At 45.0% G+C, this 24,916-nt stretch overlaps 5 protein-coding genes across 5 annotated transcripts in view; all 5 read left to right on the top strand.

The window, feature by feature from the left end:
• The window catches only part of LOC311095147 (protocadherin alpha-C2-like), a gene marked incomplete at its 5' end in the record, with an annotated part of 196,375 nt that overhangs the window by 30,125 nt on the left and 141,334 nt on the right, over positions 1-24,916 (top strand). The window lies entirely within an intron of this gene.
• Positions 301-2,849, top strand: LOC311095166 (protocadherin alpha-3-like). Its single transcript, XM_084133571.1, has one exon. The coding sequence runs from the start codon at positions 370-372 to the stop codon at positions 2,749-2,751; it is 2,382 nt and encodes a 793-aa protein (XP_083989697.1). The 5' UTR covers positions 301-369; the 3' UTR covers positions 2,752-2,849.
• Positions 3,232-5,753, top strand: LOC311094812 (protocadherin alpha-2-like; the record flags this gene model as incomplete). The annotated part of the gene is made up of 1 exon (XM_084132986.1): positions 3,232-5,753. The coding sequence occupies exon 1, from the start codon at positions 3,381-3,383 to the stop codon at positions 5,751-5,753; it is 2,373 nt and encodes a 790-aa protein (XP_083989112.1). The 5' UTR covers positions 3,232-3,380.
• LOC311095158 (protocadherin alpha-8-like) lies at positions 6,147-8,649 on the top strand (the record flags this gene model as incomplete). Its single annotated transcript, XM_084133562.1, has 1 exon — positions 6,147-8,649. Exon 1 carries the CDS (start codon positions 6,229-6,231, stop codon positions 8,647-8,649), a length of 2,421 nt encoding a protein of 806 aa, XP_083989688.1. The 5' UTR covers positions 6,147-6,228.
• LOC311095171 (protocadherin alpha-8-like) lies at positions 9,221-24,514 on the top strand. The gene is made up of 3 exons (XM_084133576.1): positions 9,221-9,697; positions 12,645-12,947; positions 22,780-24,514. The coding sequence occupies exons 1-3, from the start codon at positions 9,317-9,319 to the stop codon at positions 24,466-24,468; spliced, it is 2,373 nt and encodes a 790-aa protein (XP_083989702.1). The 5' UTR covers positions 9,221-9,316; the 3' UTR covers positions 24,469-24,514.

The raw sequence follows: 24,916 nt of genomic DNA, 5'->3' as shown, positions 1-24,916 counted from the left end.
TAAATCTTTACTTATTGTAGATTTACATCGTTTCAGTATTATGTATAACTGACAGTGATGATTTCAAATATTTTAATTTTTTTAAGTATTTTTAAACCACTTGGTGTCGGTGTTGCACTAGCATTTGTCCAGAATCTTGAGTCCTGCCCCTGATGATGACGTGAATAGGGCTGTATTGTTTCTTTCACACACACACAAACACGCACTGAAGGGTCGGGATGAATCGACAATACGCTACTGACGGCACTTAAAGACTGGTTTCATATTTTGTAATTTGCTCATGATGTGCTTGCTATAAACATATACGGCCTCTAATAATCGAGGATATATACAGTTGCCTTTAGAGAAAGCGCTTATAAACCGCTCGCGATGGAAGCCGGAGGACAAAGGCGCAGATGGGAGTACTGCTGGATTGCTCTGTGTATTTCTTTTCTTCTTGACTCCGGACAGCAGGTTTCAGCTCAGATAAGATATTCAATTCCAGAAGAAGTGAAAGAAGGAACCGCTGTGGGAAATATTGCTAAGGATTTGGGTCTTGAAGTAAGTAGCTTGGTGGACAGGCAGTTTCGAATCGTTTCTGGATCAAAAGAGGAGCTTTTTCAGATAAATCAGGAAAATGGGATTTTGTACGTTATTAAGAAAATCGACAGAGAGTCTTTGTGTGCTGGCAGCGGTGTTTGTATGGTGAATTTAAAAACCGTTATTGAAAATCCACTCGAGATACATTATGTGGAGGTAGAAATATCAGACATAAATGACCACTCTCCTAGTTTCCCTGAAAAGGAGCAGCGTCTAATAATTTATGAAAATACACTGCCTGGTGCTAATTATCAGTTACAAGCTGCCAGAGATCCCGATTCTGGGACTAATTCGGTCCGGTCCTATAAATTAAGTCCTAATGATCATTTTGGAATTCGAGTTAGAGAAAGTGATGAGGATAAAATGCCAATTTTAGTTCTGAAGAAGGCTGTTGATAGAGAGATTACAACGACATACAAGCTGCTTCTAACAGCAGTTGATGGAGGGAATCCTCCGAAATCTGGGACTCTCAATATTAATATTACTGTTCTAGACATAAATGATAATCACCCTGTATTTAGTCGTGAGACATATTCTGTGATATTAGAAGAGAACTCTGCTATAGGCACTGTGGTTCTTCGAGTAAATGCTACTGATATGGATGAGGGCCAGAATAGTGATATTGAATACAGTTTTGCGACGTTAAACAGGAAAGTGCATGATGTGTTTGAGCTCGATCAGGTCACAGGTGAAATACGTGTAAAGGGGAAGGTGGATTTTGAAGATACTGAAGTTTACAAACTGGATGTTCAGGCCTCAGATAAGGGACATCCTCCCATGTCTGCAAACAGTAGAGTTGTTATTAAAATTATTGATGTGAATGACAACCGGCCAGAGATTGAGATTACGTCACTTTCTAAAAACATCCCTGAGGATTCTAAGCCTGGAACGGTCATTTCTCTCATCAGTGTGACTGATAAAGACGCCGGGATCAACGGTAAAGTGATTTGTCAGTTAAACAAAAATATTCCCTTTGAGCTAAAGCCTTCCTTCAAAGATAATATGTACTCTTTAGTAACAAAAGATCGGTTAGATAGAGAAACCGATTCACAGTATGAAATTACAATTACCGCCTCTGATTTAGGACAGCCGTCTTTGACTGCATCGACCACTCTAAGCGTTCAGATTTCTGATGTGAATGATAATGCTCCAGTATTTTTAATAAATCCTCTAGATCTTTACTTAGTGGAAAATAATGCTGCCGGTTCGTCTATAATTTCAGTAAGCGCCTCTGATAGAGACAGTGCTGAAAATGCCATGATATCGTATCACATAATTAGAGGTGATGGAACACAGAATGATTTGTCGTCATTCTTGAATATAAATTCCGAAACAGGTGTTGTTTATTCGTTAAAGAGCTTTGACTTTGAAACGTTAAAAACATTTCAGTTTCACGTGCTCGCTAAAGACTCTGGAAGTCCGTCTCTGAGCAGTAACGTGACAGTGAACGTGTTTATTCTGGATCAGAACGACAACGTTCCAGTGATCTTATATCCAGTCAGCGCTAACGGTTCTGCTGAGGGTGTGGAAGAGATTCCCCGGAATGTGAACGCAGGTCATTTGGTGACTAAAGTCAGAGCCTATGACGCAGATATAGGATACAACGGCTGGTTATTGTTTTCACTGCAGGAAGTTAGCGACCACAGTCCCTTTAGTTTGGACCGCTATACAGGACAGATAAGAACCCTTCGCTCATTCACAGAAACAGACGAGGCCCAGCATAAACTGCTCATACTGGTCAAGGACAATGGAAACGTTTCACTCTCAGCAACAGCGACTGTGATTGTCAAAGTTGTGGAGCCCAAAGAGGCTTTTGCAGCTTCTGATGTTAAAAACGCAGTAAAAGACGAGGAGGAAAACGACGTGACATTTTATCTGATCATCACTTTGGGCTCGGTTTCAGTGCTTTTTGTCATCAGCATCATCGTGTTGATTGTAATGCAGTGCTCTAAATCTACAGACTATTCGTCCAAGTATTTACAGGACACAAATTACGACGGGACTCTGTGTCACAGCATCCAGTACAGATCTGGAGACAAACGGTACATGTTAGTTGGACCCAGAATGAGTATCGGCTCTACAATAGCGCCAGGCAGTAATAGGAATACTCTAGTGATACCAGATCGCAGGAGGAGAGACTCTGGAGAGGTAAGCGCCATTCAACTTATATAAAGAAATTTGAGTTTTACCATATCTGTTAGTGTTGTGTTTTGCGGTTTTCGCTTGATATTATTCAGTTTTTTTTTTTTTTTCGTGGAATTAAATAAGACTGGTTAATGAATTTATTGGTAAATGAAAAATAAATAAATAGTCATTTTGTATTCCAGGCCAGTAATCTATAAAGAGCGTATGTGGGGCTGTCCATGGTTCTGAACTCTCTCATCCTTTTTCCAACGGGCTGCTTTTTCAGGGTCGCTGACCATTTATTTCTCATTTTTAATGTTTAGTATTTAAATCTATTTATATAAAAGTTTGATCTTAAATATTTATTTCTCAAATATAACATATTGGTAAGTGAATCTCAAAATGTATATTACTATATTAGTTTTCACCGGACGGTGTCAGTGTAATATAGGGAGAAAGAGGTTTCGTCCTTCCCATCGGTTTACCATGCGCAGGTCTGTTTTCTTCTGGGCAGTGGGTGAACACGAAACGGCAACCACGACGGTCTTCCGTCGTAAAATAACCATACAATCGTTGTGTTTTTGTTATTTATAAGACATATTACAAGAAATGGACGTTTACGCTCGTACGCTGAATTGATACTTGCAAGCAAGGCTGCTTTAGTGAAATCGTTTAACATGGAATCCGGAGGACAAAGGCGCAGATTGGAGTACTGGTGGCTTTCTCTGTGTTTCTCTTCACTGCTGTGTTTCAAGCAGATTTCAGCTCAAGTAAGATATTCTATTTCAGAGGAGGTAAAAGTGGGATCTATTGTGGGAAATATTGCTAAGGATCTGGGTCTCGAGATCAACGCTTTAGAGGACAGACGATTTCGTATTGTTTCTGGGTCTGAAGAAACGCTTTTCCAGGTAAATCAGAACAATGGCATTTTGTATGTGCATAAACGGATCGACAGAGAAGAGCTGTGTGACGGAAACACGGCTTGCATTGTGAACATTAAGACAGTTGTGGAAGATCCTTTAGAGGTCCATTATGTAGCAGTTGAGATTACGGACGTGAATGATCATTCGCCCAGTTTTCCAGAGAAAAAGCAGAGAGTCGAAATTGCAGAGAGCACCCAGCCAGGAGCGCGCTTCCAGTTACAAGCGGCGCGTGATCCAGACATTAGTGTAAATTCTGTGCGATCATACAAACTGAGCCAAAACGAACATTTTGACTTAGAAATACGGGACAGGGGCGACGAAAAAAATCCATTCCTGCTTTTACGGAGACCTCTGGATAGAGAAAACCAAGCTGAACATAATTTAATATTAACAGCTGTTGACGGTGGAAGTCCGCCCAAATCTGGAGTATTAAATATTACTGTCACGGTTCTCGATATCAATGACAATCGCCCTGTATTTAGCCAAGAAGTTTACACTGTTAACTTACAAGAAAATGTGCCAGCTGATACCGTTGTAATTAAAGTTAATGCTACTGATATTGACGAGGGGTTGAATGGTGAAGTGCGATATAGCCTAGGTGGCAATCTAAACAGTAAAGTTAATACAATTTTTGTGTTGGACAGTGTTTCAGGGGAAATTCGAGTTAAGGATAATATTGATTTTGAAAAGTTTGAGGTGTACAGACTAGATGTATTTGCGTCTGATAGGGGGACACCTCCAATGACAGTAGACTGTAGAGTTATAGTGAAAATCTTAGATGTGAACGATAACACCCCTGAAATAGAGATTACGTCACTCTCTAATATTATCCCCGAAGATTCAAAACCTGGAACTGTAATTTCGCTCATTAGTGTGTCAGATAAAGACTCTGGTGCAAACGGCAAAGTTGTATGCACTTTGTCGTCTAATGTGCCATTTGAACTCAAACCGTCTGTTCAGCACAATATGTATTCCTTAGTATCCAAAACGGTTTTAGACAGAGAAGCCATGTCTCATTATGAGATCACAATAATTGCTACAGACCTAGGTCAACCCCCTCTGACCTCAATTAAAACTTTAACCGTAGAGGTGTCTGATGTGAATGACAACAGTCCGGAATTTATTCAAAATCCCCTCGAACTATATTTAATGGAAAATAACGTACCAGGTGCCTCTGTCTTCTCAGTAACTGCGTTTGACAAAGATGTGAATGATAATGCTTTAATTTCATATCATCTAATTAGAGGTGACGGGACGCAAAATGACATCGCTTCATTCCTCAACATTAATTCAGAAACAGGCGTAATTCATGCCTTAAAATTTTTTGATTTCGAAACTGTTAAAACGTTTCAGTTTCAAGTTGCTGCTACAGACTCTGGAAGTCCGTCTCTGAGCAGTAACGTGACAGTGAACGTGTTTATTCTGGATCAGAACGACAACGTTCCAGTGATCTTATATCCAGTCAGCGCTAACGGTTCTGCTGAGGGTGTGGAAGAGATTCCCCGGAATGTGAACGCAGGTCATTTGGTGACTAAAGTCAGAGCCTATGACGCAGATATAGGATACAACGGCTGGTTATTGTTTTCACTGCAGGAAGTTAGTGACCACAGTCCCTTTAGTTTGGACCGCTATACAGGACAGATAAGAACCCTTCGCTCATTCACAGAAACAGACGAGGCCCAGCATAAACTGCTCATACTGGTCAAAGACAATGGGAACGTTTCACTCTCAGCAACAGCGACTGTGATTGTCAAAGTTGTGGAGCCCAAAGAGGCTTTTGCAGCTTCTGATGTTAAACACGCAGTAAAAGACGAGGAGGAAAACGACGTGACATTTTATCTGATCATCACTTTGGGCTCGGTTTCAGTGCTTTTTGTCATCAGCATCATCGTGTTGATTGTAATGCAGTGCTCTAAATCTACAGACTATTCGTCCAAGTATTTACAGGACACAAATTACGACGGGACTCTGTGTCACAGCATCCAGTACAGATCTGGAGACAAACGGTACATGTTAGTTGGACCCAGAATGAGTATCGGCTCTACAATAGCTCCAGGCAGTAATAGGAATACTCTAGTGATACCAGATCGCAGGAGGAGAGATTCTGGAGAGGTAAGGATATCATAAAATCTTGATATCGAATTATTTTAATTTATACAAAATCTCAGTCTGTTTTGTAAATATTTACACATTGAATATGCTTACTTCAAATATTGTATTCTGATAATTGCAATGAGAAATTTGGCTTTTCGCAATGAAGTCAATAAAAATTGTTTAATGAAAAGAAATACAAAGTTATTTTTATTATTATTATTATTATTATTATTATTAATTTTTTTTACTCTGATAGCGCTCTGGATATTTCTTTAAGAATGTGCTATACACTTAAGTCCGCCCGGTGTCAGTGCTGCACTAATGTTGCATGGAAAACCTTTCTGCTTGTGATGACGTGAAGGGCATTGTTCCTCATTTGGAAAGGCTTGTGTGCGCGAGCGGTTCAGAAGGAAGGTGCACGGACATTATTGCATTGGCGTTAAAGTGAAGGACCATATTTTGGGTTAGATTTCCAGTTCTATATGACACATGAAATGCACGTCATCAAATGTACAGTTTAGCTGCTGGACAAATCATTCCGATGTTCGCGATGGGAGACAGAAGACAGCGGCGCAAATGGGAGTGCTGGTGGATTGTTTTGTGCATATTTTTTCTGTTTTGCTTCGAACAGCAGGTTTCAGCTCAGATAAAATACTCTGTTCCAGAGGAGGTCAAAGAGGGATCCGTTGTAGGAAATGTTGCTAAGGATTTGGGTATTGATGTCAGTGCTTTGGTGGACAGGCGCTTTCGTATCGTTTCTGGATCTAAGGATGCTCCTTTTCAGGTAAATCTGAACAATGGCATGTTGTATGTTCAAAAGAGAATCGACAGAGAAGAGCTTTGTGTCGACAATGAAGTCTGCCAAGTAAATCTTAAAATTGCAATCGAAAATCCTCTCGAAATTCATTATGTAGGCGTTGAGGTCACGGATATCAACGATCATGCACCTGTTTTCCCCGAGAAAGAACAGATTTTGAAGATCGCAGAAAATACTTTACCTGGTGCTGATTTTCAGTTGCTCGCAGCTCGCGACCCAGATTCTGGAGGGAATGCCCTGCGTACATACAAACTGAGTCATAACGAACATTTTGAATTGGAGATTAGAGATGGCGGTGAGGATAACAAGATCCCTATTCTTAAGCTGCAGAGACCCCTTGATAGGGAGCGACATAGTAAGCATCATTTAGTGTTAACCGCCCTCGACGGTGGAAATCCAGTGAGATCAGGAGTTATGAACATTACCATAGTAGTGCTCGATACTAATGATAACAGACCGATGTTCAGTAAAGATGTGTACTCTGTGACAATTACTGAAAATCTTCCTTTAGGGAGTCTGATATTACAAGTGAATGCCACAGACGCAGATTTGGGCTTAAACGGTGAAGTACAATATTCTTTTGTGAGCAACTTAAAGAAAAAGGTGTATGACACATTTGAAATAGACAGGAATACAGGTGAAATTCGTGTTATTGGTGATGTTGATTACGAAGACACAGAAGTATACAGAGCTGACGTCACAGCCTCAGACAGTGCAGAGTCTCCCATGACGACAAACTGTAGAGTTATCATAAAGGTTACAGACATAAATGACAATAAACCAGAAATAGAGGTCACCTCGCTTTCCAATCTAATACCTGAGGATTCCAAACCAGGAACTGTTATTTCACTGATTAGTGTAACAGATAAAGACTCAGGTGCTAACGGAAAAATAGTATGCAGTCTTCCTGATGGGACTCCGTTTGAGCTAAAACCTTCTTTTCAAGAAAATATGTATTCGCTTGTGACGAAAAGGGCTTTAGATCGCGAGATGATTACTCATTATGATATTTTATTGACGGTCACTGATTTAGGGCAACCTCCTCTGTCCTCAGTGAAGACTTTAAGCATTGATGTTTCAGATGTGAATGATAATAAGCCAGAGTTTCCTCAAAATCCTCTCGAGATCTTCTTATTAGAAAATAATTCACCAGGTGCATCTATTTTTTCAGTTAGCGCACTTGACAAAGACATAAACGAGAATGCTGTTATTTCATACCATATAATTCGAGATGACAAAACAAAAGGAGATTTGGCTTCATTTCTGAATGTCAATTCTGAAACTGGAGCTATCTATGCGCTGAAAAGTTTTGATTTTGAAACGGTGAAAACAGGACAGTTCCATGTGCTCGCTACAGATTCTGGAAGTCCATCTCTGAGCAGTAACGTGACAGTGAACGTGTTTATTCTGGATCTGAACGACAACGTTCCAGTGATCTTATATCCAGTCAGCGCTAACGGTTCTGCTGAGGGTGTGGAAGAGATTCCCCGGAATGTGAACGCAGGTCATTTGGTGACTAAAGTCAGAGCCTATGACGCAGATATAGGATACAACGGCTGGTTATTGTTTTCACTGCAGGAAGTTAGTGACCACAGTCCCTTTAGTTTGGACCGCTATACAGGACAGATAAGAACCCTTCGCTCATTCACAGAAACAGACGAGGCCCAGCATAAACTGCTCATACTGGTCAAAGACAATGGGAACGTTTCACTCTCAGCAACAGCGACTGTGATTGTCAAAGTTGTGGAGCCCAAAGAGGCTTTTGCAGCTTCTGATGTTAAACACGCAGTAAAAGACGAGGAGGAAAACGACGTGACATTTTATCTGATCATCACTTTGGGCTCGGTTTCAGTGCTTTTTGTCATCAGCATCATCGTGTTGATTGTAATGCAGTGCTCTAAATCTACAGACTATTCGTCCAAGTATTTACAGGACACAAATTACGACGGGACTCTGTGTCACAGCATCCAGTACAGATCTGGAGACAAACGGTACATGTTAGTTGGACCCAGAATGAGTATCGGCTCTACAATAGCTCCAGGCAGTAATAGGAATACTCTAGTGATACCAGATCGCAGGAGGAGAGATTCTGGAGAGGTAAGAGCTTTGTGAATTATATTGAACAACTTTCTCAGGCTTACTGTTAACAAACTGTACATTTTGATTTCATTATCTCGTTCGCTATGTGAAAATGTTTATGTTCTGACTTATAAGACCACCATTTATTCATTGTTGCTTTTATTTAGAAAGATTTAGACGTTTGACTGGTCGCTGTCCATGGTGCTGAAATGTTTCACCTTTGCAGTGCAACAGTCCTTTCCTATTATAGTTTGGTCGAAAATTACTTATCCTCTTATTTAGTTTTACCATTTGAAATGTGTGTATAATAGGGATGGTGCGATAAGAATATGTGCGTAATATTAAATCAATACTTTCAAAAGTTTCGAAGATATTTGTGTTGGGCTGTCATTTTGCGGTCTCCTTAAGGTTCCATATATATCAATTCATGTTTACCTGTTTGTACCATTTGGTGTCAGTGTTACATAAGGTTATGCATGAGAGATTTTGCCCTGCCCATTGATATGTGGTGCGCATGCTCTGTTCTGTTCGTTTACACTGAGATGGGAGCTAGTCTGTCTCACGAGAAGCTGGATATGAAAATTTCCCTCTGTTATTATTTAAAAGCGACAATATTACAAAGAATACACGCTGACATGAACGAGTAGCCCGCTCTTGCAAAATCTGAATTTTATTTATTTTTCAAAGGATTTTTTTAACGATGGCATCCACAGGACAAAGACGAGAATGGGAGTGCTGGTGGATTGCTTTGTGTTTCTCTTTGCTGCTGAGCTTCGGGATGCAGGTTTCAACCCAAATAAGATATGCTATACCAGAGGAGGTAATTGAGGGATCTGTTGCGGGAAATATTGCAAAGGATTTGGGTCTTGATGCGAATACCTTGGTGGACAGGCGTTTCCGTATCGTCTCTGGATCGAAAGATGCTCTTTTTGAGGTAAATCAAAACAATGGCGAATTATATGTTAGTAAGAAAATTGACAGAGAGGAGCTGTGTGATGGAAATAGCTTGTGCTTGATCAATCTGAAAATCGCCGTTGAAAATCCACTTGAAATACATTATGTTGGAGTAGAAATTACAGACGTGAATGATCACAGTCCTCGTTTTCCCGAGAAAGAACAGCATTTTGAAATGGCTGAAAGCACCGTGGCAGGTGCACGTTTCGAACTACAAACTGCAAGGGATCCGGACACTGGAAGCAACTCCATTCGTTTTTATAAGCTAGCAAAGAATAATTATTTTGAGCTGGAAATGAGAGAAGGTGACGAAGAGGAAAAAAATCCAATTTTAGTCTTACTTAAACCTTTAGACAGAGAGAAAAATTCAGAGCATAGACTTGTGCTGACTGCAGTGGATGGAGGCATCCCTCCGAAGTCAGGTGCTTTAAATATTACTATTACTGTTCTTGATTCAAACGATAACCGCCCTGTATGTAGTAAAGATATATATTCAATAACTCTTCCAGAAAACACACATATGGGGACAGTGATAGCACGCGTAAACGCTACTGATTCTGATGAGGGTTTAAATGGGGAGGTTATTTACACTCTGGGAAAAACTAGTAGAAGGAAAGTACATGACACATTTAGCCTTGATAGTGTAACTGGTGAAATTCAAATTAAAGAGCCAATTGATTTTGAGGAGAACGATATACACAGGTTGACCGTCCAGGTCATGGATAAAGGACAGCCGCCGATGACCACTGACTGCAGAGTCATTATAAAGATCACAGATGAGAATGACAATAAACCTGAGATAGACGTCACGTCCCTTTCTAACATAATTTCCGAGAATTCAAAACCCGGAACTGTAATCTCTCTGATTAGTGTATCAGATAAAGACTCTGGTGTTAATGGTAAGGTTGTTTGTAGTCTTTCTGACAATGTTCCGTTCGAATTAAAACCATCTGTTCAGGAAAATTTGTATTCTTTAATTACTAAAGAGTACTTGGACAGGGAACTTGTGGCAGATTATAAAATCACAATCAAAGCCAGTGATCTAGGTCAGCCGCCTCTTTCCTCTTTTAAAACCGTTACTGTGCAGGTGGCTGATGTTAATGATAACAAACCAGAGTTTGACAAAAATCCCCTCGAACTTTATTTAGTGGAAAATAACACGCCTGGTGCATCAGTATTCTCTGTGAGCGCGTCAGACAAAGATCTAAATGAAAATGCTGCAATTTCATATCACATAGTTAGAGGAAATGGATCAGATAGTGATATGTCGTCGTTTCTCAGTATTAACCAAGAAACTGGCGTTATCCATGCGCTGAAGAGTTTTGACTTTGAAACTGTTCAAAAGTTCCAGTTCAAAGTTGCTGCTACAGACTCAGGAAGTCCGTCTCTGAGCAGTAACGTGACATTGAACGTGTTTATTCTGGATCAGAACGACAACGTTCCAGTGATCTTATATCCAGTCAGCGCTAACGGTTCTGCTGAGGGTGTGGAAGAGATTCCCCGGAATGTGAACGCAGGTCATTTGGTGACTAAAGTCAGAGCCTATGACGCAGATATAGGATACAACGGCTGGTTATTGTTTACACTGCAGGAAGTTAGTGACCACAGTCCCTTTAGTTTGGACCGCTATACAGGACAGATAAGAACCCTTCGCTCATTCACAGAAACAGACGAGGCCCAGCATAAACTGCTCATACTGGTCAAAGACAATGGGAACGTTTCACTCTCAGCAACAGCGACTGTGATTGTCAAAGTTGTGGAGCCCAAAGAGGCTTTTGCAGCTTCTGATGTTAAACACGCAGTAAAAGACGAGGAGGAAAACGACGTGACATTTTATCTGATCATCACTTTGGGCTCGGTTTCAGTGCTTTTTGTCATCAGCATCATCGTGTTGATTGTAATGCAGTGCTCTAAATCTACAGACTATTCGTCCAAGTATTTACAGGACACAAATTACGACGGGACTCTGTGTCACAGCATCCAGTACAGATCTGGAGACAAACGGTACATGTTAGTTGGACCCAGAATGAGTATCGGCTCTACAATAGCTCCAGGCAGTAATAGGAATACTCTAGTGATACCAGATCGCAGGAGGAGAGATTCTGGAGAGGTAAGCGAATTTAAAGAAATAATGGACAATATGTCTAAGCAAAGTGACTGCTTTGGTTATGTAGTAGGCTATATCTGATTTTCTAACTCTTTTTTTTTTGTTATTTTACCCCGTATTTTAAAGGTATACGTTAAAAATGCGCAAACGTTCATTTAAGATTTGTGTAGGTTGAAATGTATTTTGGAGGGCATTGGATGGTATAAATATCTAAAAGCGTTAATTTTCATCTTGCATTTGTTTATTCGTTTTTGTTCATTTTGTTGCAAATGTCATGGATTATCTTGAGTTAATAAGCATTCATAATTGCTTTTTTTTATTTTATTTTTTTTATTTACTTCTCCTTTTGTACCATGTGGTGTCAGTGTTACATTAGGATATGAAGTAGAGATTTGACCCTGCCTTTATGTGGCGCGCATGGCTGTTCCGTTCATTTATACTGTGATAGCAGCTGACGAGTGTAGCGCGAGAAGCGGAGGGACATATTCTAAAATTGTATCGATGTTATTTAAGAATGTTGCGTCTGGGAATACACAATTGTAACTGAAAACAACCGTGACTTCTTTTAAGCTGCTTTAAAGGAACCTTAACGATGGATGAACAAAAGCGCCGATGGGAGTACTGGTGGATTTATCTGTGTTTCTCCTTTCTTCTCGGCTTTTGGCAGCAGGTTTCAGCTCAGATAAGATACACTATTCCAGAGGAGATGAAAGAGGGGTCTGTTGTGGGAAATATTGCTAAGGATCTGGGACTTGACGTGAGTACTTTGGTGGATAGACGGTTCCGTATAGTCTCTGGTTCTAAAGACGCGTTTTTCCAAATAAATCAGAACAATGGCGAATTGTATATTCACAAAAGCGTTGACAGGGAGGCGCTTTGTGACGGAAATGGTGCATGCGTAGTAAATCTAAAAACTGCAGTCGAAAATCCGTTAGAAATTCACTATGTTGCAGTAGAAATAACAGACATAAACGACAACCATCCTAGTTTTTCTGAACAGAATCAGCATTTCGAGATTGCAGAACACACCCCTACAGGAACGAGCTTTCAGCTGCACGCAGCACGAGACCAGGATGCCGCACCATATTCTGTTCGTTTGTATAAATTAAGTCAGGATGAAAATTTCGAGATTGACATTAGAGACAGCGATGAGGACAAAATCCCCTTTTTAGTGTTGAGAAAACCACTCGATCGCGAAAATAAGGCAGAACATGTGCTGATTTTGAAAGCCCTCGATGGTGGAAACCCTCCAAAATCAGGTACACTTAATGTCACGGGGTGACTGAATACATCGGTCCCCTGTGGAGCGGAACTAAAATTTGTCGCGACTCCCCCGGAACCTAAACAGTGAAACACCTACACAGCCTGAACCAGCGTAAGCGCCCCGTAAACAGGAATTAATTATCCGAGATCACCGGCAGCTGGGCCCGAGGTGAGCGAGGGCTGAGAATGAGACACGTTGTCTAAGAGGAGCATAAAAGGAGAGGTAAAGGGAAGCTGCGGTGTGTTTTTGGGGTGGTGCTTGTGCAGTGCTTACAGCAATGTTTGGAGCTGAGTTCGGGGCTGAGCTGTGATGAGAGTGAATGGGCTGTGGGCACGGTCATTCAAGGGCAGGTGTTGATTCAGGTACGTTCGTGGAAAGAGGGAAGACGCTGGAATAAGGAAAACTTGATGAGAACTGTGAGTACAAGATTCGACCGCTGACTTTTCACATATGAAGATGGTTGCTGTAAATGCGGATTAGGAAATGGGCAACGGCCTTAAGCTTTGTATTTCCCTTTGAGTGATGACTTACAGTGATGAAGTGATGTGATGCACGGTCTCGTTGTGTGAATTTATACACTTAAATCTGCTGGAGCCTATCTACTGACCTGCATTACAATACTGTGATTGTGTGAAGAAGTTAACTATGATATATCTTACAGAGAAGAAAAACGTTGTGAAATACTGAATCATTGACTGTGAGAAACTGTTCATCGGCTGCTTTGCAGTGAAAGACTCCAGTTGTAAGTCCCCTGTCTTCTGTGAACCACGAAGATTTACATGAATGCTTACCTGTCTGCTTTGCAGAATTAACTCCTCTCACCAGCTCTGTGTGTAAGCCCGCTTCTGAGGAAGACTGTGAGAAACTGTTCATCGGCTGCTTTGCAGTGAAAGACTCCAGTTGTAAGTCCCCTGTCTTCTGTGAACCACGAAGATTTACATGAATGCTTACCTGTCTGCTTTGCAGAATTAACTCCTCTCACCAGCTCTGTGTGTAAGCCCGCTTCTGAGGAAGACTGTGAGAAACTGTTCATCGGCTGCTTTGCAGTGGAAGACTCCAGTTGTAAGTCCCCTGTCTTCTGTGAAACACGAAGATTTACATGAATGCTTACCTGTCTGCTTTGCAGAATTAACTCCTCTCACCAGCTCTGTGTGTAAGCCCGCCTCTGAGGAAGACTGTGAGAAACTGTTCATCGGCTGCTTTGCAGTGAAAGACTCCAGTTGTAAGTCCCCTGTCTTCTGTGAAACACGAAGATTTACATGAATGCTCACCTGTCTGCTTTGCAGAATTAACTCCTCTCACCAGCTCTGTGTGTGTAAGCCCGCCTCTGAGGAAGACTGTGAGAAACTGTTCATCGGCTGCTCTGCAGTGAAAGACTCCAGTTGTAAGTCCCCTGTCTGCTGTGAACCACGAAGATTTACATGAATGCTCACCTGTCTGCTTTGCAGAATTAACTCCTCTTACCAGCTCTGTGTGTAAGCCCGCCTTTGAGGAAGACTGTGAGAAAACTGTTCATCGGCTGCTCTGCAGTGAAAGACTCCAGTTGTAAGTCCCCTGTCTGTTGTGAACCACGAAGATTTACATGAATGCTCACCTGTCTGCTTTGCAGAATTAACTCCTCTTACCAGCTCTGTGTGTGAGCCCGCCTTTGAGGAAGACTGTGAGAAACTGTTCATCGGCTACTTTGCAGTGAAAGACTCCAGTTGTAAGTCCCCTGTCTTCTGTGAACCACGAAGATTTACATGAATGCTTATCTGTCTGCTTTGCAGAATTAACTCCTCTCACCAGCTCTGTGTGTAAGCCCGCCTCTGAGGAAGACTGTGAGAAACTATTCATCGGCTGCTTTGCAGTGAAAGACTCCAGTTGTAAGTCCCCTGTCTTCTGTGAACCACGAAGATTTACATGAATGCTCACCTGTCTGCTTTGCAGAATTAACTCCTCTTATCAGCTCTGTGAGAAGTCCGCCTCTGAGGAAGACTGTGAGAAACTGCCATCGGCTGCTCTGCAGTAAAAGAATCCAGTTGGTCATCCTTTCGCCTGCCCTGTGCGTTTGTCCGCCTTTGGGAAAGACGGAAGGGAAAGCCGCCGCCGTCTGGTGGGCGGTGAAAGACCTTGGTCAGAAGACCCACGCTCCTGGCCGTAAACTCCCCCCCCCTTTCTCTTCCTCCTTCCGAGACACACGTACCATACACTTACCTGACGGCAATTCCACGAACCCCTTTAGTCTCCCCTTCTGGTCTGGGAACCGAAGAAATCCTACTCACCGGACCTCTACCTTTTAAGACTTTTAACCTTCTAATTCCTAAATAAAATATACCTTTTTGATTATTCTGTCTGTTGTTGTCCTGCTTGGCCTCTGTCCGACCCCCCAAGGGTGAAAGAGGGGTTCCAGGGGTGGGTGCAGCCTGATTGGCCCACCCCGGCCTGTGACATCTTTTGGCGTAGTCGGCAGGGCTCACCTTGGGTTGAGTAGACGGAGGCCGAGCAATGGCAGACGAAGATGTACCGGTGGGTCGCCCACAGGTTATGCCCATCTTTATGGGAGCTCCATGGGCTCAAAAATATGGAGGACCAGGGTCGGAACTTAGTTTGTCGGCATGGAAGACACAAGTAGAGTACTTAGCAGGCCTGCAAGGGTTAAATGCCACCCAGAAGACCCAGTTCATTTTAAATTCACTTGACGGCGAAGCAAGGAGAGAAGTGCAAGCAGCACCGGAAGCCACTCGAGCCACCGCCCAGGCCATCTTTGGTTTTCTAACAGGACAGTATGGTGACACGACTCCCGCAGCTGTTCTCCGCACACAATTTTTTAACTGCAAGCAAGGGCCTCGCCAGACTATTCGTGCCTTTGCCCTGCAGTTACGGGAACAATTGTCTCGGTTGAAGGGGAGACAGGACCATGGACTTGGTGAAGAAGAGGCTCTATTGAAGGATCAGTTCTTGCTGGGGCTGAGAGATGGCCCGATACGCCAGAGCCTCCGGATCCAACTACGCCGCAACCCTGTCTTGACGTTCGATGAGCTTCGCCAGGAGGCATTAGCTCTCGAACGAGACCATGCTGATGTCCCAGAGTCCTCCCAGTGCATGGCCACAAATGCGGCCGACGGTCCCTTACCTCTTGCTCCACCAGATTGGAAGCAGGCCTTACGAGACGAATTGAGAAGAGACGTCCGTGACCAAATGACCGAACTGTCGAAAACCTTTTTAGAAGAACTTCGCCGTGAATCTCACCGCCCTTCGCCACCGGTACGGGAGCGAGCATACTCTGACGGGGGTCGATTTCCAGAACAACGACCACCCCGGCCATCGGGGCTCCGTTTCCAGTGGGACGAGCAGGGACGTCCTATCTGCAATGGCTGCGGTGCCCCAGGCCATTATGTCCGGCAGTGTTCTGCACGTCGAGGGTCACAAGGGGGTTTTTAGTGTCACCGGCCACTGTGGGTCAAGTGGTCGGGACCCCCTTAGTTGACCCTTTTCATCAACGACAAAAAAATCATTTGGTCGGCCGCTGTCCTCTGGTATCAGTTCGAGTCAATGGGGCCGAAGTCCAATGCCTTCTAGATACCGGGTCCCAGGTGACGCTATTCTCTGAAAGCCTGTCCCGAGAATTATTCGGGGTTCAAGATCTTTCTGCCGCGGATGCCCCCTGGTTAACTCTACGGGGGGCTAATGGTCTGGATATTCCCTATGTGGGCTATCTAGTTACGGACCTGGAGGTCCAGGGGACTCGGGTCCCGCAGAAGGGAGTTGTGATTGTTCGGGACACCTGTATGGGGGCTCATCGTGCCCTACTGGGGATGAACGTTATTTCTGAGTGCTGGGAAGAATTGTTCAGAACGAGACCTACACCGACGGCCCCAAGGGAGGAAAAACGAGAATGGGACCGGGTTGTGGCGGACTGTCGCCGGATTTGTATGGCAGCGGCTCGACGGGACCAAGAGAGTGTGGGGAGAGTAGCATGTCGATACGTACTGTCCATTCCGGCTCAGAGTGAGGCTATCATCTGGGCTCGCCTTCCCGCTCAGCTTCACGGGTCTAAGGAATGGATCCTGGTGGAGCCTCATCCCGATAGTCAGGCTGTGGAGGTGGCCCGCGGCTTGGCTTCTGTACATCAGGGCCGGGTGGCCGTCAGACTGCGTAATACGAATTCTTATGCAGTGGATCTTCATCGACACCAACGCCTGGCCCGGATCACGGTAATTGGCCCTCAACAAATTCGTGAGGAAGGGGAAGTTCAGTTTAGCCGAGCGGGACCCACAGTTGTGGAGGTGGCTTTAGCCCAAACTGAAATCCCGGTGAGCAGGACAGATGGAGGATTGCCGGCCCACCTTGCTGGGGAGTCCCTGCGGGGCGAGGGATTGGGGGAAGAACAAGCAAGACAGCTTCAAGACTTTCTGGTGAGATGGGAACATCTATTCTCTGCACATGAGGAGGATTATGGGCGGACAGACATTGTAAAGCATCAGATCCCGACTGGAGATGCTCCCCCAAGCCGGGAGCGCTACCGTCCTGTACCGCCGACTCTGTACCCGGAAGTCCGGACCCTACTACGAGGAATGCTGGAAAAGGGAGTCATTCGGGAGAGCAGTAGCCCGTGGGCGGCACCCATTGTCCTTGTCCGAAAGAAGACCGGAGCATGGCGATTCTGTGTTGACTACCGGAAGCTCAATCAAGTGACTAAACGAGATGCCTTTCCTTTGCCGCGGGTTGAAGACTCTCTGACTAGCCTTACCCGGGCTGCCTGGTACTCCACCTTGGATCTGGCTAGCGGTTACTGGCAGGTACAGATGGAAGAAAAGGATCGGGAGAAGACGGCCTTTACTACTCCCTTCGGCCTCTTTGAATGGGAGCGTATGCCGTTTGGCCTGTGCAATGCCCCAGCTACCTTCCAACGACTCATGCAACGCTGTTTGGGGGGCCAGCTTATGGATACCACACTCGTGTACCTGGATGATGTCATAGTATATTCTCCTGACTTTAAGTCTCATTTGCAACATCTGGAGCAGGTATTCCGGTCCCTGGAACGATATGGTTTGAAGTTGCAGCCCGAGAAATGTCAGTTGCTCCAGAAGGAAGTCAAGTTTCTGGGGCATCGGGTTAGTGCAGCTGGGATCGCAGTGGATCCTGATAAGGTGTCGGCTGTTCAGGAGTGGGCTGCCCCGAGGACCGTGCGACAAGCAAGGTCCTTCCTAGGATTTGTGGGGTATTACCGACGGTTCATTAAGGACTTCGCAAAAATCGCTAAACCCTTGAACCAGCTGCTGGCCGGCTCTGGCCGAGCCCGGGGGCGTGGGACCTCCTCCATCCTGTGGGATCCCGCCTGCGAATCAGCCTTCCGGAGGCTAAAGCAGGAGCTGCTCCAAGCCCCGATCTTAGCGTATGCCAATTTTTCCCAGCCGTTTACGCTCTATACGGACGCCAGCAACTTGGGTTTGGGAGCAGTGCTCGCCCAGAAGCAACAAGGCGAGGAGCGAGTTATTGCTTATGCCAGCCGAAGTCTACATCCTGCCGAACGTAACGACGCCAACTATAGCTCCTTCAAGCTTGAACTCCTCGCTATGAAGTGGGCTGTCAGCGAGAAGTTCAAGGACTACCTCTGGGGAGCTAAGGTGGTGGTCGTGACGGATAACAGCCCGCTGGTCCATCTCCAGACTGCCAAGCTGGGAGCCGTCGAACAGCGATGGGTGGCTCAGTTAGCTAATTATGATTACCAGCTTCAGTATCGGCCAGGGAAGGAGCATACGAACGCTGACGTACTATCTCGGCTGCCGGAGGGAAAGCCTGCTGGACCGGTTCCTGGCAGGGCTATATCGCCAGAAGAGGGACTGATGGTGGGGATTGTAGCGGCCCCGGACCTTAGGGAGGAAGGGGCTCCCGTGAGTTGGGGTTGGGACCCCCAACGGTGGAAAGAGCGTCAGATGGAGGACCCGGGTCTGGCACAGGTACGAGACTGGCTACAGCAGGGGGATTGGCCGGAAAGAGAGGCACGGCGTGGGCAATCCCAAGGGGTAAAACGGCTGTTGGGACAATGGGAGAGGCTTACCCTTAAGGAGGGGGTCGTCTGTCGACGGGTACAGGATCCAACGTTGGGGGAGGAGGTATGTCAAGTGGTGGTACCGGAAGAACAAGCCCCTGCATTACTTCGAGCGTATCATACGCATTTGGGACATCAAGGGCAGGAAAGGACAACGTCGTTGATACGGAGATACTTTTACTGGCCTGGCATGGAGAGGACCGTGGGACGGTTTATTTCGCAGTGCCCACGGTGCACCCTGTTTAAGGCTCGGAGGACGGAACGAGCACCCTTGGTCTCCATTCGGGCCAAGGCCCCTCTGCACATGGTGGCGATGGATTACCTGACACTGGGGCGACCGGCTGACTTTATCCAGAACATCCTTGTAGTGACCGATCTCTTCACTAAATATGCATGGGCCGTCCCGACCAGAGACCAAACCGCTACCACCACTGCCACCGCCCTGTGGAGACATGTGTTCCAGCCCTTCGGGTGTCCAGAAGTATTACATTCAGACCAGGGCCCTAATTTCGAGTCCCGAGTCATCAGGGAGTTGTGCCAGTTATATGGTTGCAAGAAGACCCACACCACACCCTATCACCCCCAGGGGAATGGAGGCTGCGAGCGCTTCAATCAGACCTTGTTGGGCCTGCTCGGAACGTTGGAGGCAGAACAGCAGAGTAACTGGATGACACATCTCCCGGCTGTAGTCCAGGCCTATAATAATAGTGTACATAGTACCACGGGATACGCCCCAACATATTTGATGTTTGGACGACATGTACGGCTGCCTACGGACTTACTACTGGGAACCAGCCCCACCGAGACGGGAGCTAACCTGACTGACTGGGTGAGCAACCACCATCAGCGTCTCCACCTGGCTTACGAGCAGGTCTCGGCCCGAATTGACCGCGCAGCATTGAAGAACGAACGGCTCTACGATCGGACAGCCCGGAGAATGCCCCTGCTACAAGGAGAGCGGGTACTGGTCAAGGACAACCGGCGTCAGGGGAAGGGGAAATTGAGCGACCGATGGGAACCTCAACCATATGTGGTCCAGCGGCAACCTAGACCTGACCAGCCTGTGTATGTCCTCCGTCCTGAAGGAGAAGACGGCCCAGAGAGGGTATTGCATCGGAACCTGATCCGCCCTTGCCCCAACTACCCGAGACCGGTAGACACAGTCACCCCCGCCGAGGCAGGAGCCCCCCAAGCTCCACCGGTAGGATGGGCAGTGGTCCCAAGGGGACCGGTTCTTGAGCAAGAGCCAGCCGAAATCCCCTCGCCCCCAAGACGGTCCCGACGGGACAATCGGGGCCAGCCTCCGGGGCGGTATGGAGAATGGATCGAACTATAGCGTTCTAGGGACTAGAACGGATTGGTGGGGGGGTATGTCACGGGGTGACTGAATACATCGGTCCCCTGTGGAGCGGAACTAAAATTTGTCGCGACTCCCCCGGAACCTAAACAGTGAAACACCTACACAGCCTGAACCAGCGTAAGCGCCCCGTAAACAGGAATTAATTATCCGAGATCACCGGCAGCTGGGCCCGAGGTGAGCGAGGGCTGAGAATGAGACACGTTGTCTAAGAGGAGCATAAAAGGAGAGGTAAAGGGAAGCTGCGGTGTGTTTTTGGGGTGGTGCTTGTGCAGTGCTTACAGCAATGTTTGGAGCTGAGTTCGGGGCTGAGCTGTGATGAGAGTGAATGGGCTGTGGGCACGGTCATTCAAGGGCAGGTGTTGATTCAGGTACGTTCGTGGAAAGAGGGAAGACGCTGGAATAAGGAAAACTTGATGAGAACTGTGAGTACAAGATTCGACCGCTGACTTTTCACATATGAAGATGGTTGCTGTAAATGCGGATTAGGAAATGGGCAACGGCCTTAAGCTTTGTATTTCCCTTTGAGTGATGACTTACAGTGATGAAGTGATGTGATGCACGGTCTCGTTGTGTGAATTTATACACTTAAATCTGCTGGAGCCTATCTACTGACCTGCATTACAATACTGTGATTGTGTGAAGAAGTTAACTATGATATATCTTACAGAGAAGAAAAACGTTGTGAAATACTGAATCATTGACTGTGAGAAACTGTTCATCGGCTGCTTTGCAGTGAAAGACTCCAGTTGTAAGTCCCCTGTCTTCTGTGAACCACGAAGATTTACATGAATGCTTACCTGTCTGCTTTGCAGAATTAACTCCTCTCACCAGCTCTGTGTGTAAGCCCGCTTCTGAGGAAGACTGTGAGAAACTGTTCATCGGCTGCTTTGCAGTGAAAGACTCCAGTTGTAAGTCCCCTGTCTTCTGTGAACCACGAAGATTTACATGAATGCTTACCTGTCTGCTTTGCAGAATTAACTCCTCTCACCAGCTCTGTGTGTAAGCCCGCTTCTGAGGAAGACTGTGAGAAACTGTTCATCGGCTGCTTTGCAGTGAAAGACTCCAGTTGTAAGTCCCCTGTCTTCTGTGAAACACGAAGATTTACATGAATGCTTACCTGTCTGCTTTGCAGAATTAACTCCTCTCACCAGCTCTGTGTGTAAGCCCGCCTCTGAGGAAGACTGTGAGAAACTGTTCATCGGCTGCTTTGCAGTGAAAGACTCCAGTTGTAAGTCCCCTGTCTTCTGTGAAACACGAAGATTTACATGAATGCTCACCTGTCTGCTTTGCAGAATTAACTCCTCTCACCAGCTCTGTGTGTGTAAGCCCGCCTCTGAGGAAGACTGTGAGAAACTGTTCATCGGCTGCTCTGCAGTGAAAGACTCCAGTTGTAAGTCCCCTGTCTGCTGTGAACCACGAAGATTTACATGAATGCTCACCTGTCTGCTTTGCAGAATTAACTCCTCTTACCAGCTCTGTGTGTAAGCCCGCCTTTGAGGAAGACTGTGAGAAAACTGTTCATCGGCTGCTCTGCAGTGAAAGACTCCAGTTGTAAGTCCCCTGTCTGTTGTGAACCACGAAGATTTACATGAATGCTCACCTGTCTGCTTTGCAGAATTAACTCCTCTTACCAGCTCTGTGTGTGAGCCCGCCTTTGAGGAAGACTGTGAGAAACTGTTCATCGGCTACTTTGCAGTGAAAGACTCCAGTTGTAAGTCCCCTGTCTTCTGTGAACCACGAAGATTTACATGAATGCTTATCTGTCTGCTTTGCAGAATTAACTCCTCTCACCAGCTCTGTGTGTAAGCCCGCCTCTGAGGAAGACTGTGAGAAACTATTCATCGGCTGCTTTGCAGTGAAAGACTCCAGTTGTAAGTCCCCTGTCTTCTGTGAACCACGAAGATTTACATGAATGCTCACCTGTCTGCTTTGCAGAATTAACTCCTCTTATCAGCTCTGTGAGAAGTCCGCCTCTGAGGAAGACTGTGAGAAACTGCCATCGGCTGCTCTGCAGTAAAAGAATCCAGTTGGTCATCCTTTCGCCTGCCCTGTGCGTTTGTCCGCCTTTGGGAAAGACGGAAGGGAAAGCCGCCGCCGTCTGGTGGGCGGTGAAAGACCTTGGTCAGAAGACCCACGCTCCTGGCCGTAAACTCCCCCCCCCTTTCTCTTCCTCCTTCCGAGACACACGTACCATACACTTACCTGACGGCAATTCCACGAACCCCTTTAGTCTCCCCTTCTGGTCTGGGAACCGAAGAAATCCTACTCACCGGACCTCTACCTTTTAAGACTTTTAACCTTCTAATTCCTAAATAAAATATACCTTTTTGATTATTCTGTCTGTTGTTGTCCTGCTTGGCCTCTGTCCGACCCCCCAAGGGTGAAAGAGGGGTTCCAGGGGTGGGTGCAGCCTGATTGGCCCACCCCGGCCTGTGACACTTAACATCACCGTTACCGTTTTGGATAATAATGATAATCGCCCAGTGTTCAGTCAAGACTCATATTCTGTCAGTTTACAAGAAAATTCCCCAATTGGAACAACTGTAATTAAAATAAAAGCAACTGACAGGGACGAGGGCTCAAACAGTGAAATTGAGTATTCACTTGGTCAAACTTTAAAGCGCAAAGTTTATGACGTATTTCAATTGGATCGCATTACAGGCGAAATAAAAGTTAAAGGCAATGTAGACTTTGAAGACACGGACGTTTACAAACTGGATGTTCAGGCTTCAGATAAAGGTCAGCCTCCTTTGTCTGCCCAAGGACGAGTTATTATAAAGATACAAGATATAAACGACAATACGCCTGAAATTGAGCTGACATCATTATCTAATATTGTTGCTGAGGACTCTAAACCTGGCACAGTAATTGCTTTGATAAGTGTCTCAGATAAAGACTCTGGTGTCAATGGTAAAGTTGTGTGTAGTCTCTCAGAGAATGTTCCTTTTGAGCTGAAACCCTCTTTCCAAGATAATATGTACTCGCTGGTGACAAAGGGGCGTTTGGATCGTGAACTTGTGCCCCATTATGACATCATAGTTACAGCAACAGATCTAGGTCAACCCCCTTTATCATCAATTAAAACATTAAGCATCCAAGTAGCAGATGTGAATGACAACCAACCTGTGTTTTCTAGTAATTTCCTCGAACTTTACATATTTGAAAATAACGTTCCTGGAGCCTCAATATTCTCAGTGAGAGCATCTGATAAAGATGTGAATGAAAATGCTGTGATTTCGTATCAGATAAATAGAGGTGGAGGGACACAGAACGACATAACGTCATTCTTGAATATAAATTCGGAAACAGGGGTTATTCACTCGCTTAAAAGTTTTGATTTCGAAACAATTAAAACGTTCCAGTTTCATGTGCTCGCTACAGACTCCGGAAGTCCGTCTCTGAGCAGTAACGTGACAGTGAACGTGTTTATTCTGGATCAGAACGACAACGTTCCAGTGATCTTATATCCAGTCAGCGCTAACGGTTCTGCTGAGGGTGTGGAAGAGATTCCCCGGAATGTGAACGCAGGTCATTTGGTGACTAAAGTCAGAGCCTATGACGCAGATATAGGATACAACGGCTGGTTATTGTTTTCACTGCAGGAAGTTAGTGACCACAGTCCCTTTAGTTTGGACCGCTATACAGGACAGATAAGAACCCTTCGCTCATTCACAGAAACAGACGAGGCCCAGCATAAACTGCTCATACTGGTCAAAGACAATGGGAACGTTTCACTCTCAGCAACAGCGACTGTGATTGTCAAAGTTGTGGAGCCCAAAGAGGCTTTTGCAGCTTCTGATGTTAAACACGCAGTAAAAGACGAGGAGGAAAACGACGTGACATTTTATCTGATCATCACTTTGGGCTCGGTTTCAGTGCTTTTTGTCATCAGCATCATCGTGTTGATTGTAATGCAGTGCTCTAAATCTACAGACTATTCGTCCAAGTATTTACAGGACACAAATTACGACGGGACTCTGTGTCACAGCATCCAGTACAGATCTGGAGACAAACGGTACATGTTAGTTGGACCCAGAATGAGTATCGGCTCTACAATAGCTCCAGGCAGTAATAGGAATACTCTAGTGATACCAGATCGCAGGAGGAGAGATTCTGGAGAGGTAAGAAAATGACTTCTACATCTGTGTATTAGTTGAAGGAAACCGTTTTAAGACACACCTAGGTTGCTGTCCATCGTACTGAAGCTGCTCAGGTTTATTTATAATTTAGACTTAATTGTTATGGTGAAAATAATTGTTTACATTGCCAAAGCATAGCAATATTAAATATGCAAACATATAATCGTTGAAGAAAGATATATAATAGTAATAGTAATTGTAATAGCAGATCCCAGGTGGGGAGATTCTGGAGAGGTAAGCGAGTTTTTTTTCTTTCTTTTTTTTTCTGTATGATCTGGGGAAAGATATGAGCACTGGTCTATGATAGGCTACTGTTTTTTTTTTTCTTTCTTTCTTTAAATTATTTTGTTTGTATTGTTTTCTGTATTGCTGCTGTATCAGTATCTATAGACGCGTGACTCTAAAATGTATTTTTGCTGTAGCCAATTGGCAATAGAATGTG

Source organism: Abramis brama (genome assembly GCF_963993115.1).
Source record: "Abramis brama genome assembly, chromosome: 13".
NCBI classification, from domain to species: domain Eukaryota; kingdom Metazoa; phylum Chordata; class Actinopteri; order Cypriniformes; family Leuciscidae; genus Abramis; species Abramis brama.
The sequence above is the reverse complement of the archived record's forward strand: the minus strand, read 5'-3'. Positions and strand labels throughout refer to the sequence as shown.